Consider the following 20042-nt stretch of genomic DNA (forward strand, 5'->3'; position numbering starts at 1 on the left):
GAAAGACTTGCTGAAAGCAATTCAACTAATAGAGGCCCAGCTTCATACCTTCCAGGTAACGGTGGATACCCGTCCAAGTTCCTAAAGTTAGCCAAGACAGGCAGCAGGCCCCACGCAGTTAATAGTTTCTAAAATGACATATGCCATTTCCTGAGAAGGTTAATGGTACCAGAGAGAACTTTTGTGGGTTTTTCCACCAGTGCAAGTTCTGGTCCTACTTGTACCCTTCTACACTAATCACTCTGCTTCAAGCTGAGACAGCTATTCTAGTGAGTGTTTCAAGAGACATTGATCATCTCAGCAACTCCAGTTGCCCTGATGGGTAGTTCTAGCTTTTTTTTTTTTTTTTTTTAGCAGAATGCCTTGGTGGGCACCTTGTACACTTTGGTGAGCCCACCTAGCACTATGGCTCAAACATCCTTCTAGTGGCCATCTTGTTCCTGGCCTGGACAATTATATTCTAGGCTTACAATATGCACTTTAGTGGTGCAACAGTCTCATAGGATATATACTCCTGAATCTCTGTCTGGCCTTCTTCCTTCCTCCTGCTCCAAATCCAAACTCTGTAGTCCTTGCTACAGTGCCTTGTTCCTGCTCTGCATTTAGCTCCAAAGTCCTGTTTCACTGCTTCTTTTGAGCTTCTCTCCTGGGTTCTTAATCCTGTTCCACTGCTACTACTGCAAGTCGAGACACCTCCCAAACTAGGCCAGGTTTTATGGGCCTAGGCTCTATTTTCATCCAGCTCCCAAGCCTCCTCAGGTATGTCTCTTTGTAAGCATACCAACAGCGACTGATCAGTTCCTGATACAGACACAAGCTCCCTCGCTCTCATGCACACAAATATATTACCTCCCTCTCTCTCACCTACATACATTCATATGTATGCAACCCCTCTCTCCAATATACAAACACGTCCATGCAAAGAATGAGCAATTCTATAAGAAGGTGAGGAAGATGAGAGATTGGCAGGGGGAGGAAAAAGAGGTAATGGACTACATGTACGTAATACTGTGAGCTTTCAAATCCTCTGCTTTACAACAGGCATTCTCTGTTAGTACAGTTGACAATTCCCTCCCTCCCTGAATCCAATTTGAAATAGAAAATAGATGAGAAAATCAAAACTTTCACAACACTTTGCTTAAACGCTCATTGGGCAACTTTATACAGGTATATCTAACAATTTCAACATACAGGACAGTAAATGCGTGGGCCCTTGCAAAATTCCTGAAGCCTACATGTAACTGGGCATGGTGTGCTAGGCCCTGCTACGTCCCACCAATGGGAGTGGGTCAGAGCTGCGGCTGTTGCTCCTCCTCCTCCCCCTTCCCACTTGCTGTGATGTGACTTCTGGGGGGAGGGGGAGTCAGTCACAGCACAATGATGGCACAGGCCTTTTAAATAGCTGTCCTGCAGTCTTCCCCTTCCTCTTTGACCACACTACCTCATACCTATGGCAGGTACCAGAGCCGGCAAGAAGTTTTGAATGTGGTGCAGGTTTTAATCACAGTACTAGGTCAGCTCTAGGCTGGCACCTTTATGGCAAATGGTGGGTCATGGTTACACCTCAGGAGGCAAGGCCCCCTTGCCTAGAAACAAGGCGGGGGCTGAATGAAAAGATGCTTTCTTACCTGATCTACAAGGGGAGACAGAAATGGGGCGTAGTCCAGTAGTGTACAATTCTGGCTCAGGTACAGGTCATTTATAGTCATTTGTTGGTTAATAAAGCTGTTGACTTTTACATCCAATTTACTTGCTTGTCTCTTAATTCTCTCACTGTGTGTGGAACGAGGCAGGGCCAACAGCTCTAGTTGTGGCTGCTAGTGTTATTGCACTGTAGAATTACCCTAGCTAAGTAATCCATTAAATTTACAGCAAAGCAACACTAAAAAACATCAACTATGAGCTAATAACTTTAGGGAAAAGCCATTAAGTCTTCAGCCCTCATACAAAACAAGAGTGTGTATAAGTACGTGTGCATACATATATGAATTTGGGGAGCAGAAACATAGCTAATCACAACCTAGGTAGAGACCCACTTTCCCTACATCAATTTCTTTTCAAAATCACTGCCCAGGCAATCTCAAGATTATATTCAGTAGTGACTGACTGCTAAGTTACAGACATGTAACATTTAGAACTTGCTTCCTTTTACTTTCTTTCGTGATTGAATGCAAAATCAAACATCAATGCAGTGCACATAAAAGGCATAAGAATATTTATATTCAAAGAATACTCATACATACATACAAAATAAGATATTTAATACAATTAAAAAGAATACAAAAAGAAATATAACAAATGGAGTAGAAGGTGAAGGCTGCCACTTATCCCAACCTGGTGTTTTTTTTTTTAAGGAATTTACAATGGTTATATCTGCATATATTCCCATGCAAGAATAATATGAAAAGTTATTCTAAAGCTGAAAATTTATACTGGTTCTTCCTCTGTAATGTAATGTAAGCTCAGATTCTCTTTTTATTCTCACATTAATGTTGAAATAAACTCAATTCCAGTAATCGAGCTGAGAAAATAAGGTTAAAAGTAAATTAAGCCTTTAAAGACATGTTACAATTATATCAAGGCTACACCTTTACTTACAAATAATTGGCACAACATGTATCCATTATATATCAAACATTGTATTTCAGTGGTAGACTTGAGTATAGTTCTAGATACTAGTGGAACAATTTTCAAATTGCCTGCAGGTACACTGTACTGCAGGCCTGCAAGCTAATTTTCAAAGGGAAATTCCCAGTATCCTTTTAAAAATGCAGGCTGGCAGAAGAAAGTGGACACTTTGCATCTGCATACACCTAACCCAGTCTTTTTACACAAAGAAGTAAGGGTGGGAAGGGGTACAATTTTCAAAGGCCCTACATGAGTAGACACCGCTTTACCAGTGTAAAAAATTCTTACTACTACTATAACACTGTTTCCTCTAAAATACCTATTGGTATATAGGCATATAAGGGCTTCTCCTTCAGACAGTCCCAGACATATAGGACGATGCAATACCAACACACTAAAAATGTGCGTCCAAAGTGGACGCACATTTATTTTTTTTTTTTTTAAACACACACACAATCACCTCCCTTGGGAGTTTGATGCAATAGGTAAATGAGCTGCCACGCTAAAAAGGACGTGCTAGGGATAAATTGTGCATCCATAGTGCATTCTTGGCATCGAGCACCCAGGAAAGGCGGCTGTGTGCAGCCTCAGGTTCGGAAAATGGATGCTTGTAAATTGAGAGTCTTTTCCTAACCTGATTGCTTTAAAGACTTTTTTTTTTCTTTTTCTACTGCATAGGTTCCTCCTACTTAGTATCGTGACAATATTAAGTTGGAGGAACCACAAAAAGCAGTGGAGGAACACAAAAAGCAGTATTTTCTGCTTTTCTATACATGGCCTCAAAACTTAACGCCAGCTCCAGGGCTGGTGTTAATTTCTGACCATAAAACAGTGTGCTGTGCACGTTAACTTTTTACATCAGGCATTCTAACTAATAGTTTCATCAACATGCATTTACATGTGATGAGTGCTATTAGCTACGCACTGGTTTGGATGCACATTTTGGACGAGCTAATCCCGGTATTGCATCGGGTGTAAGTTAAGTGCATCCAACCATGCGTTCAGTAGCTCGCTGACATTAACGCCCGATATTGCATTGGCCTGCTAGTGCTTATATTTACAGCTTCAGCAACGTTCAATAGATTTATTGATTTCTATTTCCATACACAGTAGCTTTTCCAACATTGTCAATGTCTATGATATATTTTGAATAGTATCTTTGTGAAAGGGGCAATTTTAAAAATCTGTTGGCACCTATTTGATGTAAAACCAGTGCCGTAAAGCATATAATGTGTGGGGCAGATATGACACTTTTCAGCCACCAAGTACACACAGGTAACTGCCTAGCTACCCAGATAAAATTTGCTATTTGTCCACATAATGTGGTCTCAGATGCTCTTCATTTTGAATGTAGTGGAAGCACAGAATTTTTCTTCAGCTCAAGAATGTTAACTAGAAATGTAATGAATATACTACATATAAAAAAAGCACATTCTTTATTACCCAGTGTTTCTATAGATGTAATTATAAGTATTCTATTTGGTTACATATTTCTTCAGAATGGTATAAAATTAATTCCAAAGTTAAACTCTCTTTCAGATAAATTAAAACACACTTAGTTAAATGAATAGAAACATGTAAATTAGTTGCATGGATCCATTGCAATTAACAATTCTAAAGTCAGTATGTAAAGCCAAACGCAAGGCACTTTTTTTTTTTGAAGGAAGTATACTAGGGTTTATGCTCTTTAAACTGCCACAGGAGTTAGGGAATCATTACATCGCCACCTGTTAGCTCTCAAGGTAACTGAAAATGCAGTGCAAAGGATTACCATAAGTCAGCATAATACATTAGTGTTATCTTCAAATGAAGCAATTATTCCCTGTACACCCGTTATGCCCAGACACTAATTGTGGCTGACGTTTTTAAGTATCTGCTACAAAGCGTTATATGCATTTCACAGTTATGAAAAAGCTAGAACACCAATAGTAACTAAAAATACTTTTCCACTTTTGGACTTTAATTGCAGTTGATTAAGGGAATGAATGTATTACCCTTCCTGATCTGTGACTCATTACCCTTCCTGCCACTGCATTCCAAAAATAACACAAAAAGACTTAAGACTACCCAATACAAAACCAGCACTAAAATTACAGTATGAAAAAGAAAAATGGCACGTGTCCACACATGAGACATAAAAATCACATAAGGACAGTAATTTGTAAAGGTATTTCCACAGGTAAAACAATACTTTACCTAAATAAATGATCTGCTTGAAAAATGCCTACCAGATGAGGGTAAACTTCTGCAGGTATGTCTTGTATGTGCTCAAGTTTACTTGAAATGAAGGAGGCATTTCCCATGGGTGCAGAGGGAAGAGGGTCGCATTTTCTAAAGTATGTGTATAAAATTTCCAGAAAAATTTCTCGTATATAATAGAGGTGTAATTATGTGCAATTAGGTTTGGTGGGATAATTTTCAAAGCAAACTTATGTACAAACGTTTGCTTTAAAAATGTTTACTACTGTGCATTTTTTACCATGTAATTTATGCAAGCTGATACAAAACCCCTAAAAATCCAGAATTTTAGAGCTTTAAAAAAAATTTGCACTGTAGGTTGAATTTGCTGAATTTAATGGTTTGTTTTTCATTTTTTCAGCATACACAAACTAACTTTTTTTGTTAAGAGGAAAATAAAATTAGCCTTGGAAGCCTAAATATAATTTACCTATAACTACATCATGACCATCGACAAGGTCTGCTGAGAACAGCTCCTGAGAAACGCCATCTGCGGTGTCTGTCCAAACAAGAAAATACGTATTGTTGGTTAGAGTGTAAACATTAGTGTAATCTATTTTCAGAAAATTAACATTTCACAACACACTTGTTTTGATGCACAACTTTCATTCTGTAAGATGCTGCTCTTTATTTTTTTTTTAAAAGTGTAAACCACTCACTTTAAAAGCAAAAATTGGCACAGCTATAACTGACATTTATTTCTTTTATTTAAAATATTTTTTTTTTCCCACATCCTCTGAAAGTTTGGGGTGGGATTCAGATCAACATACACAATCTCAATACACAAAAACAAAATGCTGACAAAATACAAAATTAAACATATCAAAACAAAATATGGATATAATGTTGCTGAAGTAATCGACAGAGCCCCAGATTTCAAAGGCTTGCTTAACAGGTAAAATGTTTAAGGCTTTTTTGAACATTTTGCTCTCTTAGATGTTATGGTCCGAGGACGGAGGAAAGCTCTTTCGCATGTTTTGGACAGATGTACAACCGTTCAGGACAGGACTTCTAGTAAACCTGAAATTAGAGGATTGTAAGGTTCTGATGGTATGTTAATTTTAAGGGTTACATTAATCCAGGGAGCAGAGGTATTACTTAGTAGGCTATGAATGACAGCCAGTTTATGTAGCAATTGGTAGTATATAGGTAACCAGGTGAAGTGATTGCAGTATTAGTGTCACATGGTCGTGTACATTAAAGGGTAGATTCTAAAAGGCCCACGCGCGTAAATAAGAACATAAGAAAGAACATAAGAAAATGCCATACTGGGTCAGACCAAGGGTCCATCAATCCCAGGGTTTACGTGAGCTGGGCAAATTTTCAAAGGGGCCCGGCCATGTGTGTAAAGCCCGGTACTCCCAAAAGTGCCAGGCCTCTTCGAAGGGGCGAGCCGGGACAGCACCATTGATCACTGTCCCAGAGACTCGAGTGCCGGGCAACTTTCTTCAGCTGAGGACTTGAAGTAAACTGTAAAACAAAGAAGAAAAAAAAAAGGTAGTGGAAGAGGGAGGGAATTTAGGGAGGAGGGGTAGGGAAGTTCCCTCCCAGTCCGCTCCTTAATTGGAACGGACTGGGAGGGAATTGGGGAACGCCCGAATGCGTTGTCATGTGGAAACTGCAAAAGTGCCCCCCTCCCCCGCCCTGTGCGTGCTGAAGATTATAAAATCCAGCACCCATGTGCGCATGTTATAAAATCGGCGTGTCAGGAAGCATGTGCACATGTTGAAAATCTACTTATGAAAACCTGAGCTAGAACCAAAGCTCTCTCAAAGAAATTACTTCTTGAGTGGTGATCTTATATTACCATGCTTTAGTAACAGTAGCTCCAGACAGTTCTCTGAAGCATTCTAGTCAGCTTGGTTTTCAGGATATTCTTAAAATATGTATGGGATATCTGCATACACTGGAGACTCTCCCAGGTCCATATTCAGACAGTCTGGATAGCAAAGTTAGGGCCAGATTCATTAAAGCTTTTCTTCCATTTTGCGTCTATATGAAAACCCCTTAATGAATCAAGTACTTAGCCAGGTAAACTTATCCGGCTAACTCTGGAGTTATATTCAATAGTGAAACTGCACTACTGAATATAACAGGCTATCTTTATGTTTAAACATTTTTATTAAGAACACAAGAAAACCGTAACACTGTGTGCATTTGTTTCTTATGCACACTAAGCAAAAGTACACAATAGTTCAATTTTCTTTTACACATTCCCCCGCCCCCGAAAAAAAAAAAAAGTGCAATGGGCAGATTTCAAATGCTCGGTACGTGTAAATTCCGGCCTTTATGTGCATGGCCAGGCCTTAAGCCCGCCGGGCTAATTTTCCAAGAGGCCTGGCCACGAGCGTAAAGGCCAGTACACGCTCAAGTGCTGGGCCAATTGGAAGAGGCGGGCCAGGACAGCATCATTGTTCGCTCTGCTGGCGTGCGCAACTTACTTCAGCTCAAGTAAGTTGCTGAAAAAGGTTTAAAAAAAAAAGTGGATTTAGGGGTTGGGGAGGAGAGGGAAAGGGAAGGAGAAGGAGAAGGAGAAGGGGAAAGGAAAGGGAGGTTAGGGTAGGGAACTTAGGAAGACCGGGATGTGTCGCCGCACGAAGCTTGCATTAATGTGTCCCCCCCTTGCGCACGCATGACCCAACAAATTTATAACATGTGCATGCCGCATGTCTCTTTAGACTTTTAACAATCACCACATCAGACACTGAGAATCAAACTTCACACATGACAAGACAGAGTTTGAATATAAATGTCCCCAAATCTCCAAAAACGTTTTCCCACACTTGAAAGAAGACTTTGATAGCGTTTTATCCATCTGCATCATATTATGAAGCAAATTTCTCCAAAGCCAAAACAACGGAATATCCTTACTTCTCGAATACATCAGAATAGCCTTCTTTCCCAGAGCACAAGCCTGTCTGAATAGTAAATGCTCATCCTTGCCAAAAAAGAAAAGCTCAGGTGTTTTGGGAATATTTACATCTAACAAGGTCCCCAAGTAATCCCCAATGTTTTCGCAAAACCGTTTAAAGACGTGACCAAAAAGCATGAGAGTGTTTACAGACAGAGTTAAAATTTTCCCAATTCTTTGTTGCAGTAATTTGCGCTCTGAAAGCTAAATTTTGAGATACATGCACGTCTTAACAATGTATATTGCATTTCCCTAATGTACGTATAGGTGGATAAATCTGATGTTTAAAGCAAGATCATGCTTATAAACTAATTTGCTTGTGCAAAAAAATTATTATTAATAATTTAATCATGAAAAATTATTGGAGAAAAAGAGGTAAGTTTCATATTCTGGGTGCTCACCTCCGCGGCGTAGCGACCTTCTTGTAGTCTAATCATCAACTAACCTCCGTCCTCCTTTGTGTGTTTATTTAATAATTCAAAAAACAATTTTTTGTTAATTTTCAATATATAAATTTTCTTAAAAATCCAATATATTCTCCACCTTACATGATCGGATCATTAAATTTGCTTGTCAAGCAGTTTTTGAATACTGCTATTTAATGTCCCATTTCCTTTGTCCTATGTTCGGGGGAAATTATTTAAATTGGTTTCAGACTTCTTCTCATTGTAAATGCTCTATAAATAATCTATAAATAGAAACGCCAAATTTGTGGACGCTCGACTCTTATACTTTAAATTGCCACTACCATCAATGAAACAATATATAAACTTATCTCCCGACACAGCTGCGTTTCGAAAATTTGTTCTTCCTTCATCAGGGGAGCATGTCCTTTCTTATTCAATCTGGCATTCAGCAAAATCGCGGCTTTCCCATTCAATTTTTGAAAACGCTGCTTAGCTCTCTACGTCCTTCCTCTCGGTCTCACAAGCTCCGAGTCAACGGCGTTATTTAATCAGCGTTTGGTCTCTGCTTTAAAAGCTGATCAGCAGATCCAAAAACAACCAATGGGATGGACTACGTCTTGCGTACTACGTCGTTACGTCAAATCTTCGTCTATTGGTGGATATAAATCAAAGACGCTGTCAACTTCAAATCAGACTCGCCCACTCTACTTCCTCATTCAAACCCTGCGGTGTCACTGTGTGCAATCTAAATATCCACTGTTGTTCAATATAATTCAATCTCTCTTTATCGTTGCCTCCGATATGATCCACCTTGTCTATGACTGTCCATTTGAGCTGTTCAAAACTGTGAGCATACTCTATACAATGCTGTACCATAGGTGCTTCCACTGTTTTCGTGTTTAGTTTTGATTTGTGCTCAATCAGTCGCGTTCTTATAGATCTTGAAGTCCTACCCACATAGTTCTTCGGGCAAGGGCATTGGATTAAATAAATCACATTCTTAGATGTACAATCTGAATTACTACCCCTCTTGATATTATACCCTGTAACTGGATCTTCCCACTCACTGCCTTCAATGGTGTTGTTGCACATGTCACAGTGTTGACATGCCTTATGTTGTCCTCTTTGCAATTTCTCTTTCATATCCCTCTTAATGTCCGCATGGACTACTTTATCTCTAATATTTGTGCCCCTAGTGGTTGTTATGAGGGGCAATTCTCTAAATATTTCATGCGTTGACAATATTGACCAATGTCTCCGTATTGAGGCTGTGATGTGTGCCGTCGCAGTGCTTTGGGGTATAATACAAGTCAGTCTGCCCTGTTCTTTATTGCTCTGATATTGGAGAAGTTGGTTTCTGTCGGCATATTTAGCTCTTTTATAAGCCTTATTAATGATCTTTTTTGGGTATCCCCTGTCATTAAATTTGTTTTTTAAAAATTCCGCTTGTTTCTCAAATTCTTCTTTGGTGGAACAAATTCTTTTGTATCTAAAGAATTGACTTGCCGGTAAACCCTGTTTGAGGGACCGCATGATGGCTGTGATATTTGAGGAGCGTATTTCTCTCCGTTTTTTTATGATACACGGTAGTCTCAAGTATTTGTCCTTTTCTGTGTATTAATACGTCTAAATAGGACAATTGTTGTTTACTAATTTCTGCAGTGAACTTTAAATTCACATCTACCGTGTTAATCCATAATAGAAATTCATCTAATTCCTCCTTAGATGATGTCCAAATCAAAAAGTCGTCATCTATGTATCGTCGCCAATATCTAATCTTAGACCACCATTGAGATTTGTAAACATGTTGTTCCTCAAACTGTGTGACGTAAATGTTTGCCACAGAGGGTGCTAATGAAGAACCCATCGCTATTCCGTGCGACTGGTGATAGAATATGTCTTCAAACCTAAAATAGTTGTTAGTAAGTACCAACTCCAAAAGTTGATACAAAAATTGTACCGGAATCCGTTGCTTTCGTTCTTGCACCAACTGTGTCATCACTGCCTGTATCGCTTGCTGTTGCGGGATTTGCAACAATCTTCAGCAGTAATAAATTTATCAAATATAACTCTGACTCAAGATCAGATACAGGTATTAGAAAATGGATTATCTTTTGTCCCTACTCAGTTTCATAAACCTTTTGAGACACGCATTTGGATATATAGATTTATACGAAAACTTCAGGTTAAATTGTTTTTTAGCACACAGGAAGGAACCCCAAATTCCACAGACTTTTCCATTGTAAGTCCAAAATCTCGTTGGGTACCCCAGGGACCAGTAGATCCGCATATCATCACTTTTAAACATATGATTTTGAGGGATCTTGAAGACATGGAAAAGAAGGAGACCCCCAGATATTACAATCTTACTAAACAATCGAGGACAGCTCTCCAAAATTTATCCACAGAACAGCGGCTGGTTATTAAACCGGCGGACAAAGGGGGCGCCATCGTTGTTCAAGACATCACCACATATCGAACCACAATGTTACATCATTTAGAAGATACAAAATATTATCAGGCATTGGACCATGACCCCACTAAAGCATTAGTGGAATCCATACAAGATCTCACTGAGAAGGTACCATTTCTAACATCAAAAGAAAAAAGATTTTTACAGAACAAACAACCAAAAGTACCATTGATATATTCTGTACCAAAGGTACATAAAGAGATTATGCCGCCTCCGATAAGACCCATTGTCTCTCTCCGGGGTACAGTATTGGAAGCTCCGGCTATTTTACTAGATAAAATCCTACAACCCATAGTGATCAGGGCGAAATCATATTTAAAAGATACAATACAATTTTTGAACGAAATCTCAGTCGTACGACTTACTCAAGGAGAAAATTGGTTAATAACGATGGATATTCAGTCATTATACATGCAAATCCCGCAACAGCAAGCGATACAGGCAGTGATGACACAGTTGGTGCAAGAACGAAAGCAACGGATTCCGGTACAATTTTTGTATTAACTTTTGGAGTTGGTACTTACTAACAACTATTTTAGGTTTGAAGACATATTCTATCACCAGTCGCACGGAATAGCGATGGGTTCTTCATTAGCACCCTCTGTGGCAAACATTTACGTCACACAGTTTGAGGAACAACATGTTTACAAATCTCAATGGTGGTCTAAGATTAGATATTGGCGACGATACATAGATGACGACTTTTTGATTTGGACATCATCTAAGGAGGAATTAGATGAATTTCTATTATGGATTAACACGGTAGATGTGAATTTAAAGTTCACTGCAGAAATTAGTAAACAACAATTGTCCTATTTAGACGTATTAATACACAGAAAAGGACAAATACTTGAGACTACCGTGTATCATAAAAAAACGGAGAGAAATACGCTCCTCAAATATCACAGCCATCATGCCAGGTCCCTCAAACAGGGTTTACCGGCAAGTCAATTCTTTAGATACAAAAGAATTTGTTCCACCAAAGAAGAATTTGAGAAACAAGCGGAATTTTTAAAAAACAAATTTAATGACAGGGGATACCCAAAAAAGATCATTAATAAGGCTTATAAAAGAGCTAAATATGCCGACAGAAACCAACTTCTCCAATATCAGAGCAATAAAGAACAGGGCAGACTGACTTGTATTATACCCCAAAGCACTGCGACGGCACACATCACAGCCTCAATACGGAGACATTGGTCAATATTGTCAACGCATGAAATATTTAGAGAATTGCCCCTCATAACAACCACTAGGGGCACAAATATTAGAGATAAAGTAGTCCATGCGGACATTAAGAGGGATATGAAAGAGAAATTGCAAAGAGGACAACATAAGGCATGTCAACACTGTGACATGTGCAACAACACCATTGAAGGCAGTGAGTGGGAAGATCCAGTTACAGGGTATAATATCAAGAGGGGTAGTAATTCAGATTGTACATCTAAGAATGTGATTTATTTAATCCAATGCCCTTGCCCGAAGAACTATGTGGGTAGGACTTCAAGATCTATAAGAACGCGACTGATTGAGCACAAATCAAAACTAAACACGAAAACAGTGGAAGCACCTATGGTACAGCATTGTATAGAGTATGCTCACAGTTTTGAACAGCTCAAATGGACAGTCATAGACAAGGTGGATCATATCGGAGGCAACGATAAAGAGAGATTGAATTATATTGAACAACAGTGGATATTTAGATTGCACACAGTGACACCGCAGGGTTTGAATGAGGAAGTAGAGTGGGCGAGTCTGATTTGAAGTTGACAGCGTCTTTGATTTATATCCACCAATAGACGAAGATTTGACGTAACGACGTAGTACGCAAGACGTAGTCCATCCCATTGGTTGTTTTTGGATCTGCTGATCAGCTTTTAAAGCAGAGACCAAACGCTGATTAAATAACGCCGTTGACTCGGAGCTTGTGAGACCGAGAGGAAGGACGTAGAGAGCTAAGCAGCGTTTTCAAAAATTGAATGGGAAAGCCGCGATTTTGCTGAATGCCAGATTGAATAAGAAAGGACATGCTCCCCTGATGAAGGAAGAACAAATTTTCGAAACGCAGCTGTGTCGGGAGATAAGTTTATATATTGTTTCATTGATGGTAGTGGCAATTTAAAGTATAAGAGTCGAGCGTCCACAAATTTGGCGTTTCTATTTATAGATTATTTATAGAGCATTTACAATGAGAAGAAGTCTGAAACCAATTTAAATAATTTCCCCCGAACATAGGACAAAGGAAATGGGACATTAAATAGCAGTATTCAAAAACTGCTTGACAAGCAAATTTAATGATCCGATCATGTAAGGTGGAGAATATATTGGATTTTTAAGAAAATTTATATATTGAAAATTAACAAAAAATTGTTTTTTGAATTATTAAATAAACACACAAAGGAGGACGGAGGTTAGTTGATGATTAGACTACAAGAAGGTCGCTACGCCGCGGAGGTGAGCACCCAGAATATGAAACTTACCTCTTTTTCTCCAATAATTTTTCATGATTAAATTATTAATAATAATTTTTTTGCACAAGCAAATTAGTTTATAAGCATTTCATTTATAGGAGAGAGTACGTTTGTTGTGAGATAGATTTATAATTCTCATCCTAAGCGGAGAAGAGTGTAGGTAAAGCAAGATCATAACATTTGTGGCTGAACTATAAAGATCCCATCACGATTCCATCTATTTGCTGAGATTGCCAGAGTGCCAGGTGCTTTTCAATATATTTATAAATGATCTGGAAAGGAATACGATGAGTGAGGTAATCAAACTTGCAGATGACACAAAATAATCCAGAGTAGTTAAATCACAAGTGGATTGTGATAAATTGCAGGAGGAACTTGCAAGACTGGAAGATTGGGCATCCAAATGGCAGATGAAATTTAATGTGGACAAGTGCAAGATGATGCATTTAGGGAAAAATAATCCATGCCGTACTTATACGATGTTGGGTTCCATATTAGGAGCCATCATTCAGGAAAAAGATCTAGGTATAACAGTGGATAATACATTGAAATAGTCAGCTCAGTGTGCTGCGGCAGTCAAAAAAAAGCAAACAATGCTAGGAATTATTAGGAAAAGAATGGTAAATAAAACGGAAAATGTTATAATGCCTCTGTATCGCTCCATGGTGAGACTGCACCTTGAGTAGTGTGTACAATTCTAGTCACTGCATCTCAAAAAAGATATAATTGCGATGGAGAAGGTACAGAGAAGGGCGACTAAAATGATTAATGGGATGAACAGCTCTCCTATGAGCAAAGGCTAAAGAGGTTAGGGCTGTTCAGCTTGGAGAAGAGACGGCCGAGGGGGGATATGATAGAGGTGTTTTAAATCATGACAAGGCTAGAACGGATAAATGTGTATCGGTTATTTACTCTTTCAGATAATAGAAGAACTGGGGGCCACTCCATGAAGTTAGCAAGTAGCACAGTTTAAACTAATTGGAGAAAATTCTTTTTCACTCAATGCACAATTAAGCTTTGGAATTTGTTACCAGAGGATGTGGTTAGTAGTTACCATGTATCTCCGATAATAAACCCTACCTTGAAAATAAGCCCTTGCTTGATTTTCAGGATTTTTGGAGTAGGACTTGAAATATAAGCCCTTCACTCCAAAAATAAGCCCTTCACTCCAAAAATAAGCCCTAGCTTTTAAGAGGACGAGCGGATCCACCCCAAGACTTGCCCGACCCCCCCCCCCCCCAAGACTTAACGAAAGTCCCTGGCGGGCGGGGAAAGGATGAACCCGGGAGGGTGGGGGCAGACGGAAGATTGTAAAAAAAAGAAAAACAAACTCACCCCAACCCTCCAAATGGACTTCATTGCAACCCCCCACCCTCCCAACTCCCCCAAACCTTGCTGAAACTCTCTAGTGGTCCAGCTGGGGACCCGGGAGTGATCTCCCGCTCTCGGGCCATCGGCTGCCAGAAATCAAAATGGCGCACATCGGTACATGATTTAGGTACGTGAATGATTAATGCCGAAATCCAAATTTCCTACATAGAAAACTATACTATGCATTTAGAATGAAGGGTTCAAGTACTGATAAGAGGATGGCTGTTAAGGATAATCAATCTAAAAAAACCATACATGGAGAAGTAGTCACAATTTTGTGGGGTGACTGAGGAAGTTCTGGATGCTGAGCTGCCTGCACTAATGGAGGACTGGCTACATCCTGCTTTAGGACTCACTGACCTAAGTGGCAAGATGACTTTTGAATGTGTGCATCCATTGGGGCCTAAAGCAGCAAACATATCAAAACATCCCATCTCTATTCCACTGATCTAGGTATGTCAATTTAACATGTCTCCGCTTCCCTTGGAATAAACCAATTTAATAGGAGAGGTGTTGAAAGATGTTCTAAATAACTTGAAAATTATCACTGAAAACTTGCCTATTGTTTGTAAGGCTTACTGCATTCCAAGTTAGATTTGAAAGATTAAGAAAGAGGCTTGGATGTTCTGGCTTTTCCTGACAGTTTGAATCTAAAGGAGGATATGGAAGCGTCAAGAGAAGAGCCTGAATAGAGCTACCCTTATAGTAATTTTTGCTTCAGATTTAGGGATATATTTACCAAGTCATATTAGGAATTTATCATGCAGAAAATGCCTGCGTTATATAAGCATTATCCTTAATAAAGCTGATATGGTAATTAGCTCAACACAGATGCTACTGCAGCAAAGCAACCTATTAGGCAATACTATAAATAAAATAGCACAGCTGGCCTACACAAAAAAAATTTGCAATATGTGTTATTTTATGGAAAACTAGCAACAATTCAAAAGTTGTAAACTTCTCCCAAGAGTATCATGATGCTAATACGGGCAATCAGGACCTCCGCTGGCCTGAACCATTTTGAACACTTGTGACTCACTATAGTAAACAAGAGTCAACTTTATGATGTACCTTCTATAAAATCATCAAAATAAGCATTCACAAGCTGATAGAAATTATTAATTTAGCAAGTGAAGGATCATCATACCAAATGTGCAATACTAGGCTTGGAGCTATAGGGGGCACACCAGGCCCCAGCTGGGTCACCAGAGAAATTAAGAACATAAGGTTTGTCATATTGGGTCAGACTGAAGGTCTATCAAGCCCAGTATCCTGTTTCCAGCAGTGGCTAATCCAGATCACAAGTACCTGACAGGATTCCAAGTGGTAGATACAATCTATGCTGCTTATCTCAGGGATAAGTAGTCGATTTCTGCAACTCCACTTTAAACAATGGTTTATGGAGTTTTCCAGTAAACACCAATAGCATTTGAAAATGATTGTGTTTTAAATATCTCCGACTGGCAAAATTGTCCACTTGTTAAATGAGAACCTTCAGAACACCTTTGCTCAGATTACTATAATTTCATTCACCTTCTAGAACTCATGGATCATTTTTAATCATCGGTCCTAACGTCCACTTTTGACTTAATTTCCTTTTTTGTGTATTTTTTTAATTAATTGCATATAAAGGTGGAAAAATCACCTTCCTGATTGACTGAAGATAAAATATAATGCCCTTTGTAGTTCTACCATCTGTTTATTTCACATTACTGAAGTGGCGTTACTTACCTGGCTAATGGTCACTGAATATAACCAGATATTCAGTGACCACTACATAGCTGGATAAGTCCTATTTATTTGGCTATCTAGTGGCCGCTGAATATCTGGATAGATAGCAGCCACTGAATATCTAGATAAGTCCTATTTATCTGGCTATATAGCGCTAAATGTACTTTGAATATCGGCCTCATGGTATTTTCCCCTTCTGGGGATATGACTGTGGTTTAGTAAATCACCACCTGAGTCATAATTTTGAAGTAATTTTTTCAAGATAGTCTTGCTTGTTTTCATGGGCACAAAATGTGTTTCCTGATTTTCTGTAATCTGAAAATAAAAAAAAGAGCGAGGCCCCTGAGGAGCGGGTACCTCTGGTAAGTCCAAGGAAGCAGAGTAGCTTGGACGAATCCTTGCTAACTCAATTTGTTAGAGTTTTCACAGACCTTTAAATATTGGAAGCAGATGACGTCATCTCAGGGGGACACCCCTGAGGTTTGCGCCCTTGCTGGTACAAGAGTTGGGACGCGCACACGCGCGTGCCCTAGGCATCAGAACAAGATGGCGGAGTTGCAGCATCGAGCTGGTTCGGGGACGCTGGAGGGAGACAGCATGGATACGCCGCGGCAGCCAGCCATCCATCAGACCCAGAGGGAGTCGCCACAGAGGTAAAGAGGGCGCCGAGCAGCGACGGACACAACACCAATCTCCCTATTTTAGCCCTTTTTTTTTGCTGCTTGGCATACCTTTTGGATTTTTTTTTTTTTTTTGCTTCAAAGTGACTGAGGAAATTCTTGATCCTGAGCTACCTGCACTAATGGAGGACTGGCTACTCCCTGCTTTAAGCCTCGCTGATCTAAGCAGCAAGATGATTTTTGAATGTGTGCATCGATGAAGTGGCAAGCAGATCGAAACTGAGAATAGTAAAAGCAGAACTCTTACATTATGTGTATAAAGAGCGCATATTGCAAGTATACTATGGAAAGAAGATTCTACAATATAAAAACATGGTGTTAGAACAGATTATTTGAAAAGGTGGTGGAATAAAGCGGGGGGGGGGGGGGGGGGGCAAATAAAACCAAACCGGTGGACAGCAAAATGGCTGATGTGAGGAACAAGTGTGCATGAGAGTTGTCTGATATGGCCTTAACAGCTTTGGTGCTGGAGGCATTTGAAGCCAAACCAAATTTCCTCACAATCAGATAAAACAATTGGAATATGCCCATATTACCTTCCATACCACCATTTTGGCCTCATTATACAAATTTAAATATGACTATAATAAATTGCTAAGGGTAGTTTCTTGCAAAATTCTAGATACTACACAGAGTAACAAATCTGGTAGATTAGCTACTTACTTATCTACAAGGATGTAAAGAATACAGGATGATTGTAGCTCTGAAATAAAAATCTGGTGCCTTGTTTACCAAAAAGAAAGAGTTGCTACATGAATATCATGATTTTTACAGAACTCTTTACTCCTCTAAATTGACATGGGATTCCTCTCTAATTACAGAATTTTGTTCTCACCTGGATCATCCAAAGTTGACCCAGGAAGAACAAGAACAATTAGATTCCCCCTTGACCGTGACAGAATTAGAAGGCAAGCCAATGCCTGAGCATGTTCGTAAAGCTCCAGGCATAGATGGCTATATGCTCGACTTTTATAAAGCATTTTCTTCCCTTTTGGTTCCCAAGCTACATGCCCTCTTTCAGCATATGCATTTGAAGGGCTCTGTCATGTCTCATTTTAATGAAGCCAAGATAGGTTTAGGAAGAACTAACAGAGATCTTTTATTTCCATCCATTATAGAGCCATATTCTTTTTAAATGTGGATTACAAAGTTTTAGCTACAATTTAATTTTTTAGGATAAAGAAGGTACTTGATTGGCTTATTCATCCTACCCTGTCAGGATTTATGAAAGGATGCTACATCACAGATAATGCCCATTTATTTCATAATTTACTGCAGATGTCCAAATCCTTAAAAGTTCCTACTGTTGCGATTTCATTGGACGTTGGAAAAGCTTTTGATCATGATGAATGGGATCATTTGTTTGAAGTTTTACGATTGTTTGGTTGTGGCCATTCTTTTGTTTCTTGTATAGGTTATCCATATCCGTCTCCTACAGCTTACATTTCGATGAATGATATGCCATCAGAATCTTTTATCTTGCAAAGAGGTACACGGCAAGGTTGTCCCTTATCCCCTTATTTGTTGCTAGAACCTCTTATTTACTATATGTCAATATCCTTTGGTCCAAGATATAAACTTCTAAATATAAAATGTCTGCGTATGCTAATGAAGTTTTACTTTACGTCTTCCAATCTTTGAAGGCTTTAAGGCATGGTCATATGAAATGTGAGATATATCTTCACTTGACTTTAACAGAGAATGGTAAGGGGAGAAGGGAGGGAAGTGTTTATTATCTTATTTATTTTGTTTATACATTGTACATAGCTATTACTATGCTGTATTGGCTTATCTGATGTATTGTACGGTTCTTTTACTAATACAATGAAAATACTATGTTAGCTAAGAAAAAATTAACTCTCCCAATCTCCGCTAAAAGTGAGACCCAACTAATATATATGTATCTCAATGTTAATCTCACCCTCCTGTGCCTAACAATATTTTATGTATCAATTTTTATTTAATTTTAATTAAAAAATAATATGGAATGGAAAAAAGGTAAGTTTCATACATATGAATGCATGCCTCCTCGGCCTTGCTTCAATTTTGTAGTGTAATCATAAACTTGCCAACCTTCCGATCCCTTTTTGTTTGTGTATCTTCTTTAATTTTAATCAATTTGTTAATAAATAATAAAATTATTCACTATATAACGCCAATAGTGGCTTTTTACTTATTTACTTGTTTTTGTATAAGATGTTTATAATCAAAACGCCATTAATGTTGCTATGAATTTATGTCAAAAGACTGTGCTCAATAAGTTTATAATGTAAACCTCTTTAAGGTAAGAAATTTGTACTTAGAAAATATCCATAGTAAACGCCATGATAGTAAAATGTAGAAAACGTGTAACTTATCTCCCAACACAGCTGTGTTTCGAAAAAATGTCCTTTCTTCCTCAGGGGAGTTTATATCCGTTTAGTGGAACGCGCTCTCAAGTTCCGCCAGTTCTGCAGACTCTTCTCCTGGCCCGAATTTGAATGTCTCCTGCCTCAAAGTGGCAAACGCTGTTCAATGGCGTGCTAGTTTCCTCGGCGTTATCCTCATATTGACTAACACTGATCCATGGCAATGGTTGTTTCTTTCTCTCAGGCTTAACAGCTCTGAATGGTGGCGTTTTTTTACGCTTCTCAGTGTGCTTTTTTATAAAAGTCAGCGGATCGCAATCCGCAAACACTGAGAAGCGTAAAAAAACGCCGCCATTCAGAGCTGTTAAGCCTGAGAGAAAGAAACAACCATTGCCATGGATCAGTGTTAGTCAATATGAGGATAACGCCGAGGAAACTAGCACGCCATTGAACAGCGTTTGTCACTTTGAGGCAGGAGACATTCAAATTCGGGCCAGGAGAAGAGTCTGCAGAACTGGCGGAACTTGAGAGCGCGTTCCACTAAACGGATATAAACTCCCCTGAGGAAGAAAGGACATTTTTTCGAAACACAGCTGTGTTGGGAGATAAGTTACACGTTTTCTACATTTTACTATCATGGCGTTTACTATGGATATTTTCTAAGTACAAATTTCTTACCTTAAAGAGGTTTACATTATAAACTTATTGAGCACAGTCTTTTGACATAAATTCATAGCAACATTAATGGCGTTTTGATTATAAACATCTTATACAAAAACAAGTA

At 38.9% G+C, this 20042-nt stretch overlaps 1 protein-coding gene across 1 annotated transcript in view; it reads right to left on the minus strand.

The window, feature by feature from the left end:
- The window catches only part of STK39 (serine/threonine kinase 39), a 484232-nt gene that overhangs the window by 88618 nt on the left and 375572 nt on the right, over window positions 1–20042 (minus strand). Inside the window, exon 16 of the mRNA XM_029605673.1 lies at window positions 5297–5365. Coding sequence (XP_029461533.1) covers window positions 5297–5365 — 69 coding nt within the window. The remainder of the gene's footprint in view (window positions 1–5296; window positions 5366–20042) is intronic.

Source organism: Rhinatrema bivittatum, chromosome 6, assembly GCF_901001135.1.
Source record: "Rhinatrema bivittatum chromosome 6, aRhiBiv1.1, whole genome shotgun sequence".
Taxonomy (NCBI): domain Eukaryota; kingdom Metazoa; phylum Chordata; class Amphibia; order Gymnophiona; family Rhinatrematidae; genus Rhinatrema; species Rhinatrema bivittatum.